General features: G+C 43.2%; 2 protein-coding genes across 5 annotated transcripts in view; one reads left to right on the forward strand and one right to left on the reverse strand.

Moving 5' to 3' along the window:
- arhgef25a (Rho guanine nucleotide exchange factor (GEF) 25a) overlaps positions 1–18,192 on the forward strand; it is a 56,685-nt gene extending 38,493 nt beyond the window's left edge. For 2 of the 4 annotated variants that reach the window (XM_033629213.2, XM_033629215.2), the window contains 15 exons: positions 1,036–1,343; positions 1,907–2,017; positions 6,919–7,043; positions 8,756–8,822; positions 9,249–9,352; positions 9,590–9,659; positions 11,203–11,292; positions 11,862–11,954; positions 12,406–12,456; positions 12,567–12,644; positions 12,774–12,965; positions 13,239–13,419; positions 14,261–14,490; positions 14,745–14,879; positions 16,175–18,192. In XM_033629213.2, coding sequence (XP_033485104.1) covers positions 1,036–1,343; positions 1,907–2,017; positions 6,919–7,043; positions 8,756–8,822; positions 9,249–9,352; positions 9,590–9,659; positions 11,203–11,292; positions 11,862–11,954; positions 12,406–12,456; positions 12,567–12,644; positions 12,774–12,965; positions 13,239–13,419; positions 14,261–14,490; positions 14,745–14,879; positions 16,175–16,300 — 1,961 coding nt within the window. In that variant the 3' untranslated portion in view covers positions 16,301–18,192. The remainder of the gene's footprint in view (positions 1–1,035; positions 1,344–1,906; positions 2,018–6,918; positions 7,044–8,755; positions 8,823–9,248; positions 9,353–9,589; positions 9,660–11,202; positions 11,293–11,861; positions 11,955–12,405; positions 12,457–12,566; positions 12,645–12,773; positions 12,966–13,238; positions 13,420–14,260; positions 14,491–14,744; positions 14,880–16,174) is intronic. The other 2 variants (XM_033629214.2, XM_033629216.2) reach the window with 2 other exon arrangements.
- Positions 18,193–19,135: 943 nt separating this feature from the next.
- Positions 19,136–21,821, reverse strand: sp5l (Sp5 transcription factor-like). Its single transcript, XM_033628532.2, has 2 exons — positions 21,376–21,821; positions 19,136–20,979 (listed from the first exon to the last, which is right to left on the reverse strand). The coding sequence occupies exons 1-2, from the start codon at positions 21,427–21,429 to the stop codon at positions 19,942–19,944; spliced, it is 1,092 nt and encodes a 363-aa protein (XP_033484423.1). The 5' UTR covers positions 21,430–21,821; the 3' UTR covers positions 19,136–19,941.
- Between the last annotated feature and the right edge of the window lie 4,530 nt (positions 21,822–26,351).

The following is a 26,351-nucleotide window of genomic DNA, read 5'->3' on the forward strand; positions in this document are numbered from 1 at the left end:
ACAAATTCACAAACTCAATACAAGCTCTCTGAAAATTGCATTTTCTTGGAAACAAAAGGTTGTTTAGTTATCAGCTTTGTCACACTCAGCTGAAGATTGGTGTGAAACAGCAGCTGTATGCGAACAATAATAAGCCTTGACAGTGAGTCTTAGTGGGACAGAGTGTTTCTCCATCTGTAGGAGAGTGGTGATTGAGGGTCGGAGGTCGGGTCAAGGGCAAAGAGATGGATGGGGAGGTATGAGTGAACCCTGCACAGATAAAACACTCCAGACACACAGCTCAGATGAAGAGCTATCTCAGGACTCAGGAAGGGCGGTAGGGTTTGGTGGATGAGGCAGGATGGGAATGGGGGACAAGACAGAAAAAACAAACAGTCCCGAGCAAGGATCTTCCCCTCTACAAAGGCTTAAAGTGGATGTCCGGTCCTGACTTGCCCCCCCCCCCCCAGCTTACTTCCCATGTCCTCCTGACACCACTTTGCAGCAGCCGGCCTGCAACTGGTCTGGGGTATTTTTCACATCCACCGGTCTGACCTCTGCTGTCTGCTTTGCATCAGAGTGTGCTGGTCATGTGATTGGATGCACAGCTCAAACATAAAAACCATGGTCTGCTTGACATAAACAGAACAGTGCGTCTTTTATAGTACGGCTCACAGCTGCACAGCTGTGTTTGAAGAGGTAGGCTATTTATACATCCACCCTTTGTTTTATGTCTTCGTTTACTTCTTCTCTCCTGGTGTTGACATGTCTGCCTCCAGCCCTCCATCACCTCACTGACCAGCACAGCTGCCCTCATTTAATAGTCAATCAGGAGTTCTATTGCCTCGAACAAAATGCTCTTTTTGCACTGTTGCTTTCATCCATAGATGAATTGATTCATTGATTGTGGAGGTCTGAGCATAGAGAGTCCTGATGTACTTTGACCCATAAAAACCTTATTTACCAGATCTCCACCTCCGCATTATTCCTCCTCAGACACTCATTGTTTTACCAATAACCCTCTGCTCTCTTTCTCTCTCTGTCTCTTCTCTCCAGACTCATACTCGGCAGCAGGCAGCGAGGGCAGCATCTCCACATCTGTGGCGTCCCTGCCCCCGCAGGCATCAGGCAGCTCGGCCCCCAGCTCCCCGGGCTCCAGACGCTCTGTGAGCACCCTGAAGAAGTGGCTCACAAACCCTGTCCGCAAACTCAGTGTCGGGGCCGCCGGCAAAGGGGAGCGTCAGGTCCGCAAACTTGAGGGAAAGCCTCCACCTCTTCCATCCCACAGCCAGAGCCAGGATGTGGGCAGCCCCCCGAGGCCTGATGAGACCTTCACCATTCTGCCCGTCACCCACAGAGAACTGGTGAGAAGTGAAAAGTTGTTGCAAAGATGCATCTTTTTTTTCTCTTGGTCACGTGAACTAATCAAACAAGGGATGCCATGTCGGCTTTGTGCTTGAAATTCCCCTTTACACATTTAAGATGAACCACCTCATAAGTAAACTCATCAACTGGATTTATTCCCACACCGTCTTATCACAAGGCCTTTATATAAACTGGCTCCGAAGTAAACATGCAAAGCTTCAGTCTTATATAAATTGAAACTAAAGCCAACATCCTGACGGCGGTTTGTTTACACGAGGTAGCTCAAGAATATTAGTGCAAACACAGGTTTAATGTAGAGTTGCTCGACAGAGGACTAAGTATCATGGCAGGTGGCGAGGCTGTTACATAACAGCAGCACTGCTGGCTCAGCCCGCAGGAGCTCACGCCGCCATGTTCTGTGATTCATGTGCTCTCTTTTGCTGTTGTGCAGCTGCCTGTGTGCCAGAATGCTACAAACATTTTGCATCATGTTGATAGTGTGTTATTCTGACGCTGAGGATGAGTGTCTGTTTGTGTGTGTGTTTATGTGTGTGTATTTCAGGAGTGGAAAGATGGCCTGGCAAGCCCTGAGGACCTGTCACCAGCCACACTCCAGTCCCCCAGCTACATAACTGACTCGCTGATTGGCTGCACGTCACTGCCAAACACCCAGGTCTGACACCATGCAACCTTTTCTATCACCTAATATTATTTTTGTCACGTAAAAATAACATCAAGCAGAGCTGATGTTTCTGGCTTAAATACAAGTCGTAATTTTTTGACAGGATGCCAGAGTACCTGAGTGTATCCCTCTGTTTAATACAATCAGTGATTGGCTATGATGAGAATTGAACTATGAGGAGGAAATACACTTACAGTCCATTTTAGCTGACAGTTTACTGTAGACAGTCTCTAAAGGGAGTAGCAGTAACATTCTCAGTAAGGACTCAGCCTGGTGGGGAGGTGACATCAGTGCTGTTTGCCTCCATGGCCCTCCAGCCAGATCTGGAAATGACTAACTCTGCTGCTGCGGGCGGAGTTCAACTATCAAGCAAAACAAACACACAGATGCACACAGGAGCACTGCTTCCTGCAACCACACACTCACACAATCATGGATGCAAAGATATATAGACCCATGCATACAGACGTAGAGCACACACATGTATGGGAGTCCAAATGAATACAAGGCTCTCTCAGAGCAGATCGATGCACCACGGGGCCAGAGGGCAGAGCTTGTCAGCGACCTGTGTGATGCATGACTCACTTTCAACATGCTACAAAAGGACATGCCTGGAAATAAATAGGTTGTAGCACAAAACAGCAGATGTGATGAAAGATGACTCCTCTTGTGTGAGCTGACAAAGAACCCTGTGTGCGCATACGCTTTCATTTTTCCATCAAACACTCTGAGTCAGTTGCTCGTGGCAAAGGAACATCTCAAGTGTTCAGAGGGTCCCTTTTTTGCTGTGAGGTGGAGGCATGGCAGAGACTGGGTTGCCTGAACCCTGTTGATATACGGTGAAACAATAATGATGTCTAAGCATTTGAGCCTTGTGGAGTGTCTCCTGTTGGTGAATCGACACCAGAGCACTTAAATCCTAATTTCAGTCTCAACAACACATCAAAAGCCATTAATACGATTACATCAGAGGGATGAGGTCAGTGCTTTGGTGTTTTTACTGCCAATCTTTAGAGAGAGGGAAACAGAGAGAGAGGGGGAGAGAGGTAGAGGTAGGGAGATTAAATTATGTAGGTCAGTCATCTCCAAGCTATGGGTTCTGTCTCTGTACCCCACATTCAGTGGCCTCATGTCCACTGTTAAATGCGTTGTCGTCTTTCCCCCTTTTCTTTATGCGGTCATCTCTAATCTTACAACCACAGCAGAACATAGTTTTTTGATTGAATGTTTCTGTGGTCAGTGGAAAGTTCTTGTGATTGTGTGTCAGCAGTTAAACAAGATGTGGTGTCAAAAAGGAAGCCAGAACTGCAGATTATAGTATTTAATAAACAGTTTTTCCCGAGGAACAATTTGTACAGTCTGTCATCTCGACCTGCAGATAAAAAAAGACACAAACAAATAACTTAGAAACAGTTTCCCTGTGAAACGGGAAAAGAAATATTGAAAAGAAACAGATGGTGCTGTGAGATCTCTTTAAAGCCCAATCCCTTGATTTGCAACACTGGCAACAGTGCTATCAAATTGCAGTTTTCAGCACTTGAGACCATGTAACCACCTCTTTCGAATGTCATCACTTGATTGAATGGGCATGTGGTTATCACCCCATAGATATGGGTTAGGAAGGGCCATCTACACCTGATAGTAGGTTTAGAAGAGTGTTATCAGTCGATTAACATTGTTACAGTTTTGTTAGATTTCGTGTCTAATTTCCTTAGGTTACCTGCAAAAACTGATGGGTTAAGTTTAGAAAAAAAGACCATGGGTTGGGTTAAAATAAGTTTATTTGTCATGTAATGTAATGTAACATGGCGAACTCAGGTACATCAGTTAAAATAAGTTAGCGCTGATTCTGGATGAAACACATTCTCACTCCAGCCTCGTCACATATCGACGTTTGGTCATGGACTTTCCACGTCCAGATGCGACATGCAAGGTACCCTGGGTGCGTTGGTTGTTGATGTTCTGGGATGCTGTGTCAAGTTGTGCCTGTTACATGCATTGTCTTCTTTCAAAATACTCTTCCGTTGTCACAGGAAATTTAAGGTTTACATACAAATAAACACATTACGTTGGTATAATACGGCAAATTGACATTTTTTTCCCCAACATACGTGGTTGGGTTTAGGCAACACAAACACGTGGTTGGGTTTAGGAAAAAGAACAGGGTTTGGCTTTATAATTTTACGGGACGCTCACACTGCTCACATGGTTGAAAGTCTGTGTTTGTTGGACCCATCCACCACCCCTCCTGCCCACCCCACTCAGACTTTCGTCACCCTATCTTTCACTCTTGTCCCACCACATTTACCCCTGACGTAGCCGAGTTGTGTTAAGCTATAACGGCGACTGGCTGTGTATCATGCCAACGTGAAAGAACAGCTTTGCTCATTGGTGTCTGACGCCACAAGTCACTGCCCAAGCACCGGATTTCGCCGATTTGGGAATGAGACCAGGTTGGACGAAAGTCCTGTGTTTGTTTGACCCATCCACCAGCCCTACCTCCTCTGTAGATGGACTTTGTCGCTCTTTATGTTGCCTCATCTGACTTCCTATGACCACCAGAGGTTGCCGCCTGTGCTCCTAATGACAACTGACATTTTATGACAATGGTCATTTAATGACTGAATGACTATATGGCTGATAATTCCTTCTGAACCCACTAACCCATATCTATATATGAGACTGAAAACCACTGATAACACCCCTTCAATTGAGTGATAACATACAAAGTGGGTGATGTAAGTGTGTTTGTCGTTGGCACAGCACCATATGTTTGATTTGTGCCTGTATGTTTAAGTGTTGATGGGCCCTTTGAGTCTGCTCCATTCCAAAAATAAGAAATTGCCGATGGCAACACTGGAAATTTAAAAACACATCAGCTTCAAGCATCATCAAATATTACTCAACAATTGGTGTTAAAAACATCACACGTAATGCCAGACAGAGTCACATTTCTTTATATGAAAATCTCTTTAATGGCATTTAAGGTGTTCTAACAGTTAGTGGTTTGTTAGTGCTTAAAGCAGCAATGCAGAACTTATAATACTACATGTAAAATACTTAAATAGATAAATATAAAATGATAAAATAAAGAAAAAAGTTTATGATTTATTCATTGTGCTCTGGGACAAGAATAAAAACAGCAGAAGTTGTAAAACTAATAACAGTTGTTTTATTGTAAGTCATTTTTTAAGTGAGACTTAAAGCCTAAGATTTTATTACCCAGACACTTGTTCAGACTTTGAGAATAAATATGTTATTACAATTTGTTCCTTCTCTTGATTGATGGAATTGTTTGGATGGATTTTATTTTAAGGTCTTACACAAAAGCACGACTTCGGCTGTTACTAAAACTGTTGTCAGTTTTTTTTTTGTGGGCTTCTGAGTAGAAAAACAAAACTTGCAACAGAGGGAGACAAGGGGGGAATTTTTCCTGTGGGCTTTGCCACAGCACATCTGGAAGTGATCAAGGAGCCAGGAAGACCTGTCAGCCAGGCTGGAGCACTCCTAGCGGGGCAAGACGAGTTGGGGGAGCAAGGGTCTTTATGGAGCCTCTCTGACTCTCCCTACACCCCTTTCTCTCTACTTCACTTTGTCTCTTTCATTATGTTTCTCCCTCTCACACACATCACTGTGACAGAATAGAAAGCTCACAACTTGTAGACGTCAACAAGTTTATCATGGAGATGGCAGGTGAACAAATTGAACTAGGCCAGAGGGGAAGAGGAGAAAGTTCTGTAGCTTTTTCCATTTGCTTAAATGTCTATCTATCCAATCTATGTATTTATTTCTCTACGGGGCGGCCGCCTGCAAGGGGTGTCTGAGGGCTGTCTGCGGTGTGTGTGCAGGTTTGTGTATGTGTTTAAGGTGGGGAGGTTCTGCTTGACTAGGGATTTAGGTGAAGACAGACGGCTGCTCCTATAAGTTTACACAGTCGGAGAGTGAATAGCCTAAAAAGAAATGGTTGAGCAGCGTGGCTAAAAATAGATGGATGAACTTTGTTGGTGGATATAATTGTACAGAGACATGGCGCTGAGTCATTTTAGGGCCATATAATGGGGACAAGTGTGCTTGTTGTGCAAGAGAAATGGGTTACACAAACATGAGGGTCGTGTGCATGTATCCATTGAGTTAGTGATGATTTTAGTCGTCAGCGGCGTGCACAATGACTCTATATTTGCACCATGACCCCCACAGGAAATGATATCAATTCCAGGAAAAAGCATGAAAAGGAGGTCATGTATATAACGCCTGAACACAATCGATTAGATCAGAGTAACCTTGGGTTTATCCTGCATGCATCTCTGTTTGCACTCTTTACTCCAGCAAGGCAGTTGTAGGAAATACTGACATAGATGTTGCTGTAGCACCTGCAGACACAGAAAAAATACTGTGATGTATTTACATGTGGGGTTGAATGCTCAGGTGGCAAAACAAGAAAATAGTAATTTACACATAAATCAGAAATGTAATAGCCAGCGGGCATGCAGTAAATGTATTCCTCTTCCTCTGACGCAGAAACTCCATCAAGAACCTTCACAGCTGTATTTGTCATCTCCTACAGCTATGGAGCCTGTTGCTCCTCCAACTCTTTATCTTTTAATCTCTTTCTCTCCATCTATCTGTGGCTGATGTGCACAGCACGAATCATTAACGGTGACAATCTGAATCTGATCTCCTTATCATCCAATCTCTGTTCCTCATGTCTCTCTGCTCTTTCTGGTCACCTTGGCAACCTGCATCATTATCATCTCTCTCCTGCTCTTTATCTCCCCTTGCTTACTTTATTCCTGGCATGATCCCCATTACTGCCACTGGACCTTTGATAAACAGTTTCTCTGTCTGTCTGTCTGTCTGTCTGTCTGTCTGTCTGTCTGTCTCTGCCTCCTCAGGACACTCAGTCCACCAGTGTTTTGCCAGATGACAGCGGCTCTGTGCTGATGGACGACACCTCCAGCCAATGGTCAGCTGCGGCCGACACCGAGGAGGAGAGGAAGAGTGCCTTAGAGAAAAGCATGTATGTGTTTTGTCAGTGTAAACAACCAAACTCATATTAGCTGAAGAATGTGTACAGCTTTACCATATATACTACAGTTTCCATCTTGTCATACTAATAATGAAATTTTTAACACACTGATGTTTAGATGTTAGTGTTTACTGTGTTCACTATCCTATATAAGCATGTTAGCATGCTACTATTTGTAGACTATCTGTAGATTTCTTGAGAAACATATGTAATTTGAAATTACTTATAGGGAAAATAGCATCCTGAGACTGTAGGCTACACATAAAGTAAGTACTCACAAAGTTATTTGAGTTTTTAAGAAAGTACCAGGACATAATTCGAAGTAGTTATAGTCATATATATCAGTGTTACTCAACCTTTTTCATATCAAGAACCCCTCCCAGAGGAAAGGAGAATTCAAAATAAGATGTCTTCTTTGTCCAGCCTGTTTCACGCAGACATAACTGACCTCAATATAATATCAATATGGGATTTTGTCCATTTTCTCACACTTCCTCAATTCAGCCCCTGAGAAATAGCCTTCCTGTCTCAGCCTGATCCTAATTTGCGATCTGAAAATGCTCTTTTTTCTCTCTCACTGCAGTAATTGTTATTTGTCTGAAATAATCAGCTCTTGAGGTAACAGTAAGATCCCAGAAAAACCCTGAACAATTTCAGAAATTTGTCCAAGTGATCAAATTCAAGTCTGAACACTGTGTATTCTATCTGCTCTCAGAGCTGAGAAACCTCTGAGAAGCCTGTGAGCACAGCAAAAAAACTTCTGCTGATTTATTCTCTTGCTTCTTATTTCTCCAAAGGGTGGTGGTGGTGGTGGTTAGGAGAAACAGATCATAATTTAGTAAACTCCAAATAAGAAGCTGATTTATTTCTGATGAGACAAAGAAAAGACTGTTGTGAGCAGCAAAAAAAAATCTTCCTCTGGGCTAAACTGATACACATTTGGTCACAGACCCCCCCATTTAACAAGGTTTTGCTTCAGGGACCTCCGTGTGAAAAGATGTTGCTTGTCAGATATGATGAAGACCAGAATTCTATAGTTGTCAACTACAGTTGAGCAGATAACCGTGGAGGAAGTGAAACCTATGACTCTAACTCACATCGGGCTCACCACTATAGCGAATTAAATAATGAAAATAAACTATTCCCTATTTTTCTGGACACCCCCTGGTTGAGATCCACTGTTATATGTATGAGTTAAATAGTTGTGTTGACTTTATTAGCAGTTGCTCATTTCAGCGGCTCTCATGTGTCCGGACATCCTTACTTGAGTCATGTGACAACTGAGCCATTTCCATGACAACAGAACAAACCCTGTTGCCTGATGAAGACTGTTAGATATAGTTCAAAGCTCTGAAAACAAAAAGAAGATTTAAGATTATTTCTTTAAACTTTTCTTCCAGGGTAAACTTTCATGCTTAAAATTTGCATGCTTGCTGACTCTGCGGGTTACACTTACAAATAAGATTTTTTTCATTGAAAGTGTACCCGTTGAACACTGTCTCAGTTTTCCTTGTAAAGAGTAGCACATCACATTTCCAGGAAACTTCCTACAAAATTACAATATGCAATCACGTCCTTATTAGGAGAATTATAAGGCAAACTGGGACCTGTAAAATAAAGTGTTACTAAGATTCTTGCTGTGTGCAAAATAACTTTGCTAGCATAACTCTAACACTAATCCTGCCTTATTTGTATGGTCACAGGTATGTACTGAAGGAACTCGTCGAGACAGAGAAGCACTATGTGGTGGACCTGGGGCTCATAGTGGAGGTAAACCTCCCAGTCTGCCAGCTAAGAACACACAATCTACCCTGTCAGAGAAGAAGGAACTTAGTCATCCACCCAGTCTGTCAGAGAGAGCCCTAAATCCTTATCGTCACAATTCCTCCACTTTCTTCCACACTTTTGTCTGCCTCCATCCCACCGTCTCCAGTCTTAAGCAGATTTTGTGAATTATTAGCTTGAAGAGTTTTATGTTGCATGGCAATCCATCTCCCGGGTGCCTTAAATAGCTGGAGATATTTTGGTTCAGAGGAGAATTCTTGCCATGTTAAAGTTAATAAAAGCTCAGTAATAGCGGGTGTGTGATTGTTGCAGTGTGTTATATTAATCTAGCTATATATACTGGTGTTATTCTCAGCCAGGTGTTGGTTTTTGTGGGTGTGAACAGACGTCAGCTCTGTTGTTTCCTTGCAGGGTTACATGGCCACGATGCAATCCAAAGGTATACCGGAGGACATGAAGGGAAAAGACAAGATTGTTTTTGGGAACATTCACCAAATATTTGACTGGCATAAAGAGTAAGTCTCTAATTTTTTAAATGCATTTGATGTGGAAAATTTTTCTGCTTGCTCCAGTTGCATTCAAAGAGAAAGATAAACAGTGACTTGCAGAGTATTGTGTTTGCGGCTGAGTGGTGGACAAAGGAACAATAGGTCAGGAGACAAATCTGACCTTCCGTTTTGGGGATGACTGTGCTTACGTGTGTGTGTGTGTGTGTGTGTGGCTGTGTGTGTGTGTGTGTTTTCTCTCTGTAGCTACTTCCTGGGAGAGCTGGAGAAGTGTTTAGCAGAGCCAGAGAGGCTGGCTCAGCTCTTCATTAAACATGTGAGTATGACTACCGTGTAGGCACACACACGCACACACACACACACGCACACACACACAAACATCAGTGGAAGTGAGTCCGCTTCCTTGTGCTGTTTGGTGTGAGGGTAAATAGAGCTAAGAAAACATTCAGAGCTCCTGTTTATGCTATACCGTACCTCTCTCCCTTACTCTCAACTCTGCCAGCGTCTCTCCTTCCACTTCCCTGTTACTGATACGTCTCAGTCCTGGCTGTGTTTTTACAACAGTGCGCACGGCAAACACTCACATACACACCAATGACACACTGGCCCATTTCCAGTCTGGGTTGGACCGGTCAGGAAACACCAGGGGAAAAAAACAGCCAGAAAAGACAACATGAATAAGGCGAGAAATAACAAACTCGCAGCTCAGCCTCTTTGATATGAAGGCTTTATTCCACCCAAAACGGCGACCTACTTCTTCCTACATGTCCTGGCGCAAGAATGAAGCAAAGCGATGCATGCAAAGAAAGATTCACTGTGAAGTACGTTGTTCTTAGAATAGAATAGAGCCTGAGCCGGTGCGGGGTCACAGGGCTGATATGGGGAGCAAAATTAGATTTATATATATTGGTTAAGTGGTGGCACATGCAGACGGGGCAGACATGACGCGTAATTTGACCAACTTGTCTTTGCTCCTTCTCTAAAGATGATTAAGTGAAATGTCCGTGTCTCTCTTTTGCTATATTCACTCTGTGTGTGTGTGTGTGTGTGTGTGTGTGTGTGTAGCTCTTTAAACAATTCAATAAGGCTCAGCCCACTGGATAATCAACTTATAAAGCCTGCGGGGGAATAAAGAAACTTGTAACTAAATCTAAGCACGGTGTCAAACTGTGAAAACAAGCAGACTGGGAATGCGGCCCTAATGAAAAGCAGAAAGCCCAATCTGCTTTTAAAAAGAGCTGTGTCACCAATGTGCAACATGTGTGCTCACTCCCACACACATGCAACATATAAACACATGTAAACATGCAGCCACGCCGGCACATTGAATGCTGGTTAGACAGATACGCATATATTTCACATGCAGCCCTCTCCTGCAGTGTTACACGATGTCCATATTCAGGTGGCGCAGCTCACTGGTCTCTAGGTTACAGAGCCGTGCAGCTTGTTGCTAGGTACAGCCTTATATCAGCAGTCTCTAAAAGGTTCCAGTTACACTGAGGGTAACCTGGGTGAATTATACATAACCTGATCCTCATCTACATGTAGCTCCATTAGGACTCTGGGGACTGCCACATCTGCACTCCCATGCCAATTAGTCACAGAAGAGTAAGCGCTAACCAGACAGAGTCGGCTTCAAAGGACTCCGCCACAAATCATTATTGCTCTGCGCTGAGACAGCACCATTGTTGTTTTCTAACAGTTTCGGGGGTATTTTCATTTATCTGTAATGCAATTAAAGATATGTTGCTTCAGATATGTTTCTCTCACAGTGAAGTCTTTTTCATTTTGTGGCTCATTTATGTCAAAGGTTCAGCTGAATGATTTTGTAATAATGTAATGTTTGGCTTGTGATGCAGGAGAGGCGTCTGCATATGTACGTTGTATACTGTCAGAACAAGCCCAAGTCGGAACATATCGTCTCGGAGTATATTGAGACTTACTTTGAGGTGAGTGCCTTATTTTATGATTAAACAATCAATATTTACTTATGTTTATGTCTCTAAATGTCAGAAATAGTGAAAAAATGTTTAGCAAAAAGGTGACCAACAGTCTAAAACCCCAAAATATGACATTTTCAAAAATGGATTCTCACATTTTAAAAGCTATAGCAAATGTTTGGGATTTTTATATAACAAATTTAAACAGTTATTCAACTATTAAAGTTTTTTAAACTTTTCAGTTGAATTACTTATTGATTCAGGGCAAACATGTGCATGCCAATGATACGCTGGTCACCTGCCACTCGGACCTGTAGTTAATAAGGCCTTTAATATGCATGGATGTCTAACTGTTCCTATGCTATATATTATACATGTGGGTGTCTTTTCTGCTGCCATTTATTATTCAGATTGTAATCAGTTCCCTGCCTTTGACAGCAAACAGAAGACTATCAGACAAACTGTATAGTCCCTGTGATATACAGTCTTAGAGGGATTATATTGGCCATTAGCTGCCATGTTTTATGCTGTCACTGTCATGTTAACTGGCGTCTTGTTGTGTCCGTCTCCACTGTCAGGAGCTGCGGCAGCAGCTGGGCCACAGACTGCAGCTCAACGACCTGCTCATCAAACCTGTCCAGAGGATCATGAAGTACCAGCTGCTGCTCAAGGTGAAAAGCAGGGCACTGCTGTGCTGTTGATCACACACCAACACACACACATATACACACAATGTGCAGCTGTCTGACACACAGCAGGGTCAGTCACGCTGTTGTAAACATATAAGCATGCACACAAACACACACACGCACACCCCTCTGTGCAGAAACACTGATGATGTATTCAATGTCTGCTCAGGCTACTTTCCAGCCAGAGGAAGAGGCAAATGACATAATGAGTTTCTTACCAGAGGATTTAAACAATCATAAGTAAAAAGCCTTTGAAGATGACCATAAAATGACATCCCTTGCATAAAACTTTGTCTAAATTTAAAACTTTGCCCTTTGGCATTCAAATGAAAGGTGGGTTCAACACCCATAAATACTCCTCCAGATGTCCTCACCTTACTATGAGCAGTAAACCTGGAATGCTCTGGTGACCATGCTGTGTTTATTTGAGCAGGACTTCCTGAAGTATTACACCAAAGCTGGGATGGACACGGAGGAGTTGGAGGTGGGTGTCCTGATTTATAAATATAAGGTTTATAGTGATGTTCCGTGTGTGTAAAGTCATGTTTTTTATTAGTATTCTTGGTAACAACCTCACTTTTGTCTTTCAAACAGAAAGCAGTAGAAGTGATGTGCTTTGTGCCAAAACGTTGCAATGACATGATGAATGTGGGCAGACTACAAGGCTTCGAGGTACGGCTCAGGAATTTAAACCATCCTTCAAAGCCTTCAAAACATTTCTCATGCCAACTATTCAGCTCAAGAAACTCAAACCGTAACCACTTCCTCGGTTTGTTATGTTTATCTTTGCTGTGGTACCAGGGGAAGATCACAGCCCAGGGCAAACTGCTCCAGCAAGACACCTTCACTGTGACGGAGCAGGACAGCGGTTTCTTGTCCCGAGCCAAGGAAAGACGGATCTTCCTGTTTGAGCAGCTGGTCATCTTTAGTGAGCCAATTGATAGGAAAAAAGGTTTCTCAATCCCTGGATACATCTTTAAGAACAGCATCAAGGTGAGCACCTGCTCTGCCTCATTCAGCTCAGATCAGCTACACCGGATGTTTTAGCAAAATAGAACACCAAAATAATGAGAAAATACATTTCACTCCCAGGTTAGTAGTTACACAAGAGATTTCCACCACACTAATTTCTGCCTCAATCAACACATCTTACATAATCCCAGAGCAGGGACATTTTAGAGGCTTGCATGTGTTACTGAAGTATTTAACAAGCAACTTGGCAGGAAGGTCTCCTCACAGATGCTAATCAGATGTGATATGTTCCAGGTGAGCTGCCTGGGGGTGGAGCCCAGCATGGACAGTGATGACGCCCGCTTTGTGCTGACGTCACGCAACCCCGACGGGAGTGTGGTGCGCTTCCAGTTGCAGGCGTCCTCCCCGGAGACCGGCAGGGCCTGGGTCAATGATGTGGTTCAGATCTTGGAAAGCCAGCGCAACTTCCTCAATGGTAAGTGTGCCCAGATCCATAAATCATGTTTCAGCTCAGCATTTATTGACTTTGTTGTCAGCTCACAGTTGAATCAGTGTTAGTTGAGATGAGTGCTTTGTTTGACCCTGCAGTCTTGGGCTATGGAAGCCCACTGCAGCCAAAAAAAAGAGAAGATAGGAATCTCAGAATTGACTTGACCCTTAAGTCCTGTGTGATTAGGGTGAACACTGTACTGCACCTGGGCACGGCATGCTGGTCCACTTGAAAAGTTGGTCTCGAGTACGATTCATGTGTACTCCAGAACGATACACAGAGATTCAACACCATCTGCACCGAAACATGAAGTCGACTGCTATTTAACGTGACCACAATGAGTTTTTAACCAGTTGCGAAACAGTGTCATTTAATATTAGTGGCTTTATATAAGACAGCAGCGCAGCCTGCCGCTGACAGACCCAGCTCCAGTTTTGCTGTCACCTTCAATCTGCAGTTGGAGAGCTCCACACTTGACAGCAGCAGCTTTTCCTCTGGCCAGGAGCAGAGCTTCGCCTCGCTGCTCTGACAGTCCCCGCTGATGATGGTCCCCGGGGCAACAGTGTCCATGTGTGGCGTCTTTTTCTACACTGTAGCACCACAAAATGTCATGCAGATGATGACACAGGTGTACCTGGGTACGGAACAACATTACTGATGTGAAAGCTGAGCGACAGTTGGAGGAGGTTGTACTCAAGCACAATATAAATTATTCGTTCCTACTATGAAAACGCCCGTAATTCTAAAAAGCTACATTTTCACAAGATATATTAAAAGATATATCTAAGCTTCATAAGAACTGTCTCTGTTCCTCTGTGTCTTTCAGCCTTACAGTCTCCTATTGAGTACCAGCGACGAGAGAGCAAGTCTAATAGCCTGGGCCGCAGCATGAGGCCCCCTCTGTCTGCCGCCAGTGCCCTGCGGCCCCACTCCTCCGCCTCTATTGACCGTCATAAGCTGCCCTCCCTTCACTCTCACAACACCTCCTTGCCCACGCTCTACCTGCCCAGCCAAGGCCAGGGCCAAGGAACCAGCGAGACATACTCACTGCGGGACGTAGGTTTCTTTAGCTGTCTCTTCCTTCTGCCTTACATACTGTACAGCGACACTGTTCTGCAGTAACTGCCCACTCAAACTCAGTATTTCTATTTCTGAAACACCTAAGACACCGCCAGGCCTGCTTATCTCTAAAGCTTTTTTGGCTGCGGCACTGGTCTGTCGCACAAATGGGATAATAAAAAACAGCAAATGGTATTGTGTGCATGCACTACAGTGTTGGTGAGTGACGTACCTGTTATTTGCATCTGCAGCCCACTGTGGTCCAGCCATGCCCTGCTGACCCCCACACTGTTTCTCCGTCACATGTCCAACTGGGTTTCACTGATCAGCCAAACTGTCAAGCTGTGTCAAATGGGCTGTACACACCCACCACACAAAGTGCACAGGTAGTGTATATGCATGCTAATAGAGACACAGCTGTCTAAATGGGGGCCTCAGTGTTACATTCAGAATGTAATGGTTTTGCACATAGCTGAACATGGTGCTCCTGGGCTGCATAGCAGTCATTATTCAGCACCAACACTGGAAAAAATTAATGACAAAACAAGCCACAGGAAGCTAACCACCGGGGAAATAATGGGCCATTGTAAAACGACTAACAATAATTCCAGTGTGCTCATTACGGGTAATTAAAAGATGAAAGACTTTGGTAAATGGTAACCATTTATTTAGACACATACAGTGAAGGGATTTGTTGAGTCATAAGAAGAGTTATTTCTCCCCCTGTTGGATGAAAAAGGAATCAATACAAATCTGGATGTTTCTGAAGGAAATAGATTACAGTGTTAGTTGTGCTTGTTTCACTTAGTTGAATACAAAGAGGGGAAATTCCCTCGTCTCAGTGATATACACAAAATGTAACATTTTCCATTTCAAGCCTGTCTGCCCTCACTTTGAGGTTTTAGCCATCTGGCCGGTCAATAATGGGAGCATCCTGTTGTTGGGCTTTACATTACCATTAGCGACATCTCCCTCTGTCATCACTGGGCTGTTGTTGACAGGCCGGCAGTTGTTGTTTTCCAGCTCTCTTTCTGTTTACTCAGGCTGGATAGGCTTGGTACATAATAAACAGGAAGCAGGCTGAGCCGGATGAGGATGTCAGAGAGATGCCTATCAAAGGCAGATAATCATTTCCCATACTTGTGCTGGGCCAGCGCATTTTAAGACTGTGGGTGTAAATGAGAAATAGCTGATATTATAGGTTTCATTTCTACTGCTTTAGTTTGGTATAAAGTGAAAAAACAACCGGCAAGACTTTTGTACACCTGTAGGTTAACAGAAGAAGACCATGGGCTGACTGTACAAGAGCAAAGAATCCAGGCACCATGGCGTGCATTTTGTATATGATGTTTTCTGTCTATATATATATAGGCAGCATACTATATGGTGCCATAATGATTTATTTAAGGAGTGGCATCAGTCTATAGTGTGGCCTGATTTGTCCAGATGGGTCATACAAACTATTTAAGATGGTCTTTCCCTTTGACTTGTAACCAAAAAAAAAAAAAAAATGATGAAGGTCTCTGCACCGAAACATTGTTCCCCATAATGTATCATTACTCCAAGTGTAGAAGACAGCGTGCGGAAGTTCTTTGCTCTTGAAAGTAAAGTTTTCTTAGTAGGTAAGTCAGAACATAGAAATACTTTCTATCTGTGTGATGAATGTTCCCTCTCTCCCCAGCAGAGAGCAGGAGAGGGCTGCCGAAGAGGTCAGGCTGCTGAGGTTGGGAGCCAGGCTCCCATGTCGGGCCCCTCAGCAGGACGACGCCCCAGCAACCTGGCTCAGCTGGCCGAGGATGACCTATGAACTCTGATGCTATGTGTCTCCTGGGTCAGGAAGACAGCGGCTAATGCCACAGCTGTGGAGACAAGAGGACTTGTCTACTGTGTGTATGCCAGGCTGGACCCTTACCTGGTTCAGTCATGATTTCTGCAGGACAATGAAGGAACCTGAACATATGAAGGAATTATGGACTATAAAATCACTTTGCTCCTGTTTTTAGAGAGCCATTCAGTGGGAGGTGGTGAGACTTGGCCACCTCGAGAGTACATGAACAGCACCCAGTGGGATGTTACTGGGCTCAGTGAAAACACTCAGTGGACACTCAGTGTTATGACAATTTCTGCTTTTTACCTTTTTGAGAGTTTGTATACCAAACTCGTCTCTCTTTCAAAGGGCAAGGGGAATTTGTTTGAAGAAATATCCATTCCTAATTGGGGCGGTCACTGGAGTTGCGTGTGTGCCTGAGTGTGTGCAACTAAGTGTGGATGTGTTTGAGTGCGTAAGAGTGTGCAAGGAGTGGCAGTGGCTCCTCTTGTACGCTCTGGTAAATTCCTAGATAACGTTTTTTTTTTTCTTCTGATGCCCCATTGTGAAGACAAGGACAGCTACATTAATACATTTTGTCATTCCCCTGCTGACAACTGCTGTTTGTGTTGACAAGAATGGGAAAGGCAGAACACTTGATGTGAACACGCCACAAGGACTTTACTCACTCGAATTTCAACTGAAAGTGAAGAACTTTCTTTCTTGCCACAGCGACGAGAGCCCCGGTGTGTTCTCTTATTCTGTTTGACCGGCCCTCGTTTGATCTGGACAAAAAAGGCGTGAGGGAGCCCCCTGGAGGTTCTCTGTGGGTATGACGTCACTTCGGAATACTTTTTTGCTCTTTGGGCAACTCCAGAGGAGTTGCAAGATACAGTAGGTGCATTCAAAGGGACTGCTGTGCTGACCCAAAGTGTTGCATGCAACATCTCCTTGGTGATTGACTGACACGTTGCTACTTTACACAGATCTTTCTTTCCAGGCCGAAGTGGAGTGCTTGTGGTTTTGGGGACACTACTCCTTAAACGTGCATTGGTTTAAACTAATATGAATTGTTTTATTAGTCCACTGTTGTCATGTCAAGGCTGTGCACCATTTCTATAATCTCTGTTAGCTTTTGCCCTCATGAACTAAATACTGTACAGTGCATACCATAAAGGCAATCACACATTTCCACTTGTAAGATGAAGAATGGCCCCGGTATGCCAAGAAGTGTCACTATTCCAGCTGGTTAAAATGAAGGATAATATGTTGCTGGATAAACAGAGTGACGCTGATGAATCTGCATGCTCCCTCTTCCTCAGACAACAGTGCCAAAAAAACAAAACAGAAGCTCACCACTCATACGTTTCATGCTCGTACTTATAGTTCAGTTTGCCACTACTCTTACAAAACAACTGTAGATACCTGTGTTACTATCTGGATTGTAACGCCTGAGTGACAACAAGAGGAGAGCGGAGTAGATGAAGGAGGCTATCCGGTCAATATCAGGTCAGTTCTTCTCCGTGGCCAGTAGAGGTCCCCACAAGGCTTTGACTTCCAGTTAGATCATACAGCTGCACCAAAGATCAATAGGCCTCATATTTCAGTGTTCACAGTGATGCCGAAGCTGCTCAATAACCTGTCCAGAAACAATAATAAATGACACAAAACAAACTGATAGGTGAGTGGAAGCATCTCACAGGATCCATCTGCAGTTAATGTGAACCGGCGTGTGTTCATGGGAATTACTGATCAGGCAGTTTTGCTTCAATAATACCACTACAGAGAACCAAAGCAAGGACATAAAACCAGGAGAGGGTTGGTTAATGCCATGTTTGACTGTGTAGAAACTGTTGTATCATATCAAATAAAAAGTGACTTTTTGAAACAGAGTGCAGTGTTTGTGTTTCTCTAAATGAATAGTCTTCTCTTCTGTTGATTTCTTATACTGTAAATGTTTCTAACCCCTTATAATGATTAATACTGTTGCCCTTACTCATTCTCACAGTGTGCTCTTTCTTATTAAATTAACTATAGTGCAAGTATAGATTTTTTTGCTTTAGACCCCATGGAGGTCCTCAGACTCCACATTTGGGAATCTTTGACGAAGACAAAGGCAAAGCATTTTGCTTGCTGTGACATCCCCCGTGCAGAAAGTTCAAACAGGATTAAAAACAAAGAGAAGAAACCCCTGGATGAGCAGACATCTGGTTGGCTGGCCTCTTGAATAAAGCCCCATTCTGGGCAGTAAAGCAGGGCCGATCGTAACACGGCTGTGATATATGGAGGCTGGGGACGGAGGGGGGGAGAAGGGGGTATTAACTTTCACAAGGGTGCAAAATCAAAGGGAGTTCCTGTCACCACTGAGGGGGTCTCAGCAACAGGGGTCCCATTCACAGGGAATTCCTCTCCACTGCCCTCTGTTGCATCTGTTGACTCAATCTTCTCCATTGAGAGAAAGAAAACACTCATTAAAAGCCACATGACTGTGAACTTGATTGCAGCAGGCGAGACAAACAGCCCCATCAATGGATTGAGTATTTACTTTGAGGTGTGAAAATCTTTGAACAGCCCACCATGTTAGGGCTTCTTTAGGAGCTTCTTCCTTCACACCAGCAGCACAAAGAGCAGCATTTGTATTCTGAATGCAATCAAATTATCATTTAAATAAAATGTTAGATCTTAAGGAGCTCCGGGGGCATCGGGAATTCACACATTTTCTGAATGAGCTAAGAGGAGTTAACACCATTGACTCTCACTGTCAGTCATATTAGATATTCACTTCACAATCAGTCGCCAAGGTGTAAGAAAATAACATTATTAGAAACAGGGAAATTGTTTTAGCAAGGACAATGTTTATTAAAATTTACATGCGGCCATAACCCCAATAAAATTGTTCATGATATTTATACATAATTTACAAAGACTTTAAACATTTAAAATGTTTGCTAATTTGGAGCAATGGTGCTTCACATTACTGCTTAAGAGCAGGCGAGATAAATCTGTAGATCAAAGACTTACATTTCAAAAAAGATCACGACCTTGAAGCTGACAAATTAGGATATGTTTTTGGAATAAAAATCTAATTAACAGCAACAGAAACATCTTTCCATTCTGAACCTGTTTTCCAGCGAAGAAATTCTAATTTTTATACAGCAACCTTTAGCTGTACTAAGGCATACATTTATTTTGAACATGATAATAAGGACAACATATTAAGGATAGCCTTCGCTCAAGCCACGTCCTTCACATGGATAAAATATTTACAAAATGAATGCTGAAAAAATTTAGATTTTCACATCAGTTGCAATTTAAACAAATCTTAAAATTGTTAAAGGCATAAAACCAGTTTGTGTGGCGTCTTGGAAAGTACACTGAGTTCAGCCAAACTGTCACAATATCACTGAAAAAGGCTTCAAGTATTCTTTAAAGGTGCCTTGCCTCAAACAGCACACAATAACTTTGATTAAAAATGGTCTCTAAATATATTTTTATGGTACTACTTGAAGTCAAAAAGTAGGGCTTTGACAACAGAAGATGTTTGGAGAGCTTGGTGCTCACCTTCTAGTGCAAACCTATGGCAGTAAGTGTGAGTCACACAGTCTGTGTATTGTTGATTTCTGAATGATGGAGCACAAAGATTACTCTCTCTTGATGTTGGTGAGCAGAGGGTCCGTGCTCTGTGAAGGCGGCCCAGACCGGCTCTTCCTGGTCTGGTGGGTCTTGACATGTTTGGAGAGGTGGTCACTCCTCATGAACCTCTTGCCGCACTGCTGGCACCCAAAGCGCTTCTCACCGGTGTGTGTACGGAGGTGCCGCTGTAGCTCGTCTGAACGGGTGAAGCTTTTACCGCAGAAGAGCCAGTTACAGATGAAGGGCCTCTCCCCGGCATGCCAGCGCAGATGTGCCTTGAGGTGAGAAGTCTTCTTGTACACTTTGCCACACTCTGGGATGTGGCAGATGTGCAGTCTCTTCTTTCCAAACTCTAACCCCCCGCCATTCGCCTGGCAGTTGGGGCACTTGCAGCGACGGCAGCGGCGTGTGGAGCTCAGCAGGCCCTTGGAGGTGCCTTGGAGAAGAGCAGCTATCTGGGGCTGGTGGCCCAAAACCAGCTGTCTGCCTATGGAGAAGGGATGGTTGGATGGGGTCGCGTTGGTTTGGGGTAGGCTCCACCATTGTTGCCCGTCGTCCACATGGCCTCCAGGCAGGTGATGCCTGGCTGAGGAGTTCTGGAGAAAGCTGGGGAAGTTTTGTCCCACACTGTTGTGCTGAGGGTAATAGGGGCCGGTGGCCTGCTGCTGCGAGGACAGCACTTTGACAGGGGAGAGTTCAAAGGAGTAGGAAGACGGAGGTTCGGCTGGAGGGGTGAGAGGCAGCTCATGGTGGTGGTGATGATGGGGGTGATGATGATGGTGACCCAGAGCAGGCTGCATGTGTCCAGGGAACTGCACCTTGGGCACTGTGAAGGTCATCTGGTGTGTGCTGAGGGCTGTGCTGGGTGCCATGTCGTTGCTCCAGAGCTGGAACATTCCTGATGTGGAGCTGACAGTGCCTTCGTAGGGGAACTGGGAGCCTTCAGAGCCCATTGTGCCTCCCACCTGCCAGGCCTGGCTACAGGTGGTGGCCAGGAAGGAGAGGGCGTTGGGTGCTCCCTCTGGAGAGGAGCTGGGCGTCCGGTCCTGTGTAGCCATACACAAACACACATCATGAGACACATTGAAGACAACATTAAAATCTTGATTGATATTAATAAATGTTTTTTTCCTTACATGATCATAAAATGTTCTGAATTTGGCACTTTATATTATCCAAAAAGTTTAAAATAATTATCAATTTTTAACATTTAATTTGTTTTCTTCTGATATTTTCTAGTCACCTTGACTGTTATCCCTATTTTTAAAAATAATTTTACCACTATAACAAGTTTAATTGTCTTCACACAGACCCCCCAAAACATGTGAAGCATTTATTCATTACGCACAAGTTGCGTATTAAGGAATTGCAGCTTTCGCCACCATTAAATCAGGTAATACATCCGCGTGCAATGCGTCAAAAATGATGATTATACAACAAACCTGTAAGAAGGTGTGCAAAAAGTTGTCAGTCCTTTGTATCGCCAGCGCAGCCATCTGTCCTCGCGCTCCTTCTCCACGCACCTGCAACACAAACTGCGCCGAGAGGCGACGACGCACAAAGTCTAAACTAACAGCTCGGAGCGCAGAAGAAAGAGATGCTCACATTCGGGTCTCGGGATGACTCAGACAGTTTGGCAGAGTAGACTGGGAAATCCCGCGTCATTCAAGTGTCCCTCAGTCCGCGAGGTAAGTATTTTAAACGTGCTAGCAGTCCAGATAGTTTGGCGTTGAAGCAGCCGAGGGTGCCCGTCTGAAGTTAGAGGCAGAGAGGCGCGCAGTAAATCCTTGCGATCATCTCAAAGGCGCCTGAGCTGCATCTTCTCTTTATAGAGAGAAAAGATCCTCTCAACGGGGTCTCCAGTATGATGCAGGAGAGCCAGTCAATAGAGAGGAGATGTGAGGGAGGAAGGAGGGGGGATTGTTAGGTGAAGGGCTGGGCTACTCATAATTTCACTCAATTTCAACCAAATGCTGACCCCAAGAGCTGACTCCTCCTACAATTGTTCTGAAAAAAGAGAGGTTTCCTGTAATATCTACATTTAGAGTATCTATTTGAACTTCTCTGGACACCCCATGTTACCTTTACAGTCTTTAAATTCCAAATAAATCCACAGAACAAACAAACATTTCAAAGTGTTAACATTTAGTGTTTCAGCAACTTTCAATTGCTACATTTAGGACCACAAGCACAAAATGCTTAGTCTGTGAAAAGATCTAAGATTAATATAGCCAGCTTAGTCAAATGTATTTTCCACTCTGGGAGTATTTGCATACTGCTTCAACTCCACTGTGGCAATTCAAGTAAAGATAGTAAATACATGGATTTTATATTTTTGGCAACAGTCAGTGATGCAGCGTTGAATGGAAAGGTGGGCAAACTATGATCTGCAGTCAACAAACAAGAGGCAATATAAAGGATAATTGATTCAGAAAAGCATAAAAGTATAATTTCCCCTGTTGTCGTCACACATCTTGCATCACTTAATGCAACAGTAAAACTTTATGTCAGAGAGATTGATGTCAGGACAAAAATGTAGTTTAGGTTTCATTATGAAATATCTGGTAACAATACATACACACTCACATGCACTTTTCATTTTCATTGAATTCTGCATTTTACAGTGTGAAGCTGGAGTTAATCTGCATAATTCTGCTTAAGTGTGCATGGGCAGATGAGTAAATGCATCGACACTAATTTAATTCATTGTTTGATTATCAGTTTTCTCCAGATGACGCATAAACTTTCTGTTTCTTAACGCTGCAGCAGGCAGCTCTCTGGCCCGGCAGGCGTGAGGCTCACACACTGCGAAGACAGTAACAGTATTTTCCCTCACAAAGCTAATTGATAAAACTCAATCAAAGCCTCAGAGTTCTCACCAGTGGGTGACATGTCAAATAGGCTGCCCTGTGTGACATTCTCACATTTCAGGGTTCAAGTAGAGGCCGCTTCAGATCTGCTCCATTAAATGCAGATTGAGGCTTAATCTCATTCTGTAAGTCTGTTCACCATTACAATGTTAAGAGTTTAAATCCAGGCCGGGAACCTGTTTCTCATGTAAATTCCTAGTTCCTCACTTATCTGCTGCTCCCTGTTTCACAGACTGTGATCCTTAAATAAACATACCCCGAGGAGGAGCCAGATAAAGTTGGAAATAAATTAACTTGAAAATGCACACCTTATAATTAAGTTTGAACAGAAATGTAAAGGTTCTTGAATTCCACTTGGCTGTAATAAAAAGGAATGAAAGCCGGTGAAGACAATCACTAAACTTTACCATTTGGTTCAGGCCTTTCTGAAGTTGCTGGTGTGAAAGCAGAGCAGGCAGTGTATCTTACATTATGTCCTTGACAGAGAGACATCTCAGTTTGAAACAAAAGATTTCTCCAGACTCACAATGACTTCATCTACAGCCAGCTAACAAATCACACAGATTGTGTTTATTTTACGTGCAGAGCAAAACTGAGCAAATCTGAAAATCTGTGTGTTGGAATTAAAAAATGATAAGAATACTTTTCCCCAAAAAATATTTACAGGACCAGATTAATTATTAGATTTAGCAAAAGCAACACAAGATGCTTTTTGATGGATTCTAATTGTCCAAATGTTTCCTAATGCCTCTGGCTTGAAATTTAACAAAATAATTTCAGAGAGGATAAACATCTGCAGGTCCGTAGCTACTACAGTTAAAATAAGACACAAATAAAATACATAGATTTTGTATGATACAAATCCCCTCTGCAAATATTAACAAATGTGATGTAACTCCAGCAGCACTGAGGAAAGCAGTCTATTTCCGAATTAAAGTGAACATTTAGGATGAAAGAAAATGGTAGTAAAGAAAAAGAGCGCGGAGGACATGAAAATAGGAGTGTATCTTGGAGGCAGAGGTATCTCTGGTTTATTACAGAGCAGAAGTTGTTAATTACCCTGATTCTTATTTCCTGTCCCCTCTCCCCCACGCCACCCCACCCCCACTGTACTGCCTCCCAGATGAGTGGCTTTGAAGTGCAAAGTACTCTCTCCTCACTTTGAACTGTGAAAACAATGCTCATGTGGTGGTGCTTACCTTCCCCATGTTACCTCATTTAAATAGACCTGGATACGGCTTCCACAGTTTTCAAGGGAAAACTCATTTCCAGAGAAAGAGGTCCCTGTGTTCATTAAACAGCTGGTGAGATTGCTGGTAATCAGGCCCGCTCCGTCATACGTTGCAGGCTGCTCTGACTGGGTGGCTACCAGCAAATTCAACTTCAAAACTACAGGCTTAATCCCAACAAGGCGATGCAGACGCTCTCGTGTGTCTATTTCGAAAAAGAAAATACATCCAAGAAAAAAAAAAAACAGAACAGACACTAAAACTCAACAGGGCTTTTTGTGATAGTTTAATGTTCTGAAATCTCCTGATCCTGGAAGAGTTTTTGGTCCTTTTGCCCACCGTAAAAAACAAATGGTGTTGTTTACGTTGCAGACATAATCTTAAGCTCAGAACGTAGAATATGCAAGCAGCTTCTCAAGCTGTTTTTTTATCATGCCTGGGGGGCAGTTTAAAAGCCTCAGATCACTAAATTGTCCCAGCTGTCTTGACCATCTGTACTCAAAAAGGGCAGCCACGGAGGAGAGCGGCTTTTGTACTGGTGGCCATGTCAAAAAGCCAATTTTACAGCACCGTGCTGACTCAATGGCCCTCATGTGACAAATGTGGTCTAATGGAAGAGACAGACAGCATGTAAAAGCCTGCTGCTAACTGCAGTGCTTCACTCTTTAACCATTCAAATCCAAGACAGGACAAGATGGGGCGTAATTACCATGACACTCGGTCTCATTGGGATGAAGAGCAACACCAACAGCTGGACTTTACAGTGCAACAATTTGATACCTCATTCAGGAGTCTCTTTCCTGTTTCCTATTCAGTTAGAAATGTGTGTGTCTGTGTGTGAGTCTTTGAGAGGGAGGTGCAGAGAGATATATTGCAGAGAGATCGATGTTCAGGATCAGGCATCCTGTTGTAGTTCATCTTGTGTGCCTTTGCTCAGTAGTGTGTTGGAGAATTTGCAGATTACATTGATCATGACGTGATGTTGAAACTTTCCACCTCAGTCACAATGTGTCATTTCTTACGTTGTGCCACGTCATCTGTATTTTCATGTCGGCTCATTCAGAAATTGAAACTAAAACTCATTTAAAGGTCCAGTGTGAAGGATTTAGGGCGATATATTGACAGAAGTGGAATATAATATAAGAAGTATGTTTTCCTTAGTGTATAATCAAGAAATAAGAACTGTCATGATTTTTTTTACCTTTGAATGAGCAGTTGTTATCTAATTAGGGAGAGGTTCCTGGTCCACGGAGTCCGCCATGTTTCACGGCCAATTTTCAATGGTAGCCCAGAATGGACAAACCCAGCACTGGCTCTACATAGGGCCATTTGCATTGTCGCGTCGGCCACCATAGTACGCAGAACCTCCGCCATGACATAAACAGTGTTGGAAAAACGGATTTTTAACGTGAAACTGCTTCATTCAGTGTTAATATGACCAGTTCCGTTTGTTTCATAGAGGAAGAGACCTCTGAGGATTATTTGGCTCCTGGTAAAAATCTCCTGAACATCTGGATCTTACATTATCAGAGAAAAAAGGTGCGCACACATTGATGAGTGTTGGGTCAGCAGCCATCTGTGATGAGCCAAACACCATTGGAGAGACACTTCTTTTTTAATGTGACCTGCTATATTAAGTTTTTTACTGGTTTAAATCACCTGAGATCTCTTTATAAAACAATGCGTAGGATCTATACTAAAAATGTACGTACTGACAAAAGCCAAACGTGACATGTGCTAAAAATATTTGATAGTTTCTACAATCAGATTTCCACCTTACCATCTGTGTCGCCAATTACCCTTCTCCAAAAATGTTTGTAAGTATGGGTCAAAGTTTCTCCCATTAAGTCTGTCTTTATACATCACAACGTCGCCTCTTTCAGGCCCTGTTTTGTGCATACGCAGTGTCTAGAAATGAGACCCTTGGTTTGTTTATTGTGAAGACGAAGAGACCTCTGCGGATAATTTGACTCCTGGTAAAAATCTCCTTAACGATGAACACTGAAGGATTCCTAACTAGGAGTTCACACTTGGAACATGGGAGAAGTTTCAGCTGGTTGAAATATGCAGTTCTCACCACTACACACTGTTCTTTTAACCTAAAAATGATCTCTGCACCTTATATCTTCCTACATATTATAATATTTGTTCCTAAGAAACATAATTTGTCTCTGAAGGTGATGAGAAAAATAAAGACCTGTCTTCTTCTTTTACTAATCACACAGGGATATTGTGCAGATATTTCAATTTAATCCGTTATATGAATACATACATTTTTGTCTGTAGGATGAGTGTTTCAATCTCCAAAAACACCTTAAA

The sequence above is a fragment of the Epinephelus lanceolatus genome, chromosome 8 (assembly GCF_041903045.1).
Source record: "Epinephelus lanceolatus isolate andai-2023 chromosome 8, ASM4190304v1, whole genome shotgun sequence".
In the NCBI taxonomy this organism is placed as follows: Eukaryota; Metazoa; Chordata; class Actinopteri; order Perciformes; family Serranidae; genus Epinephelus; species Epinephelus lanceolatus.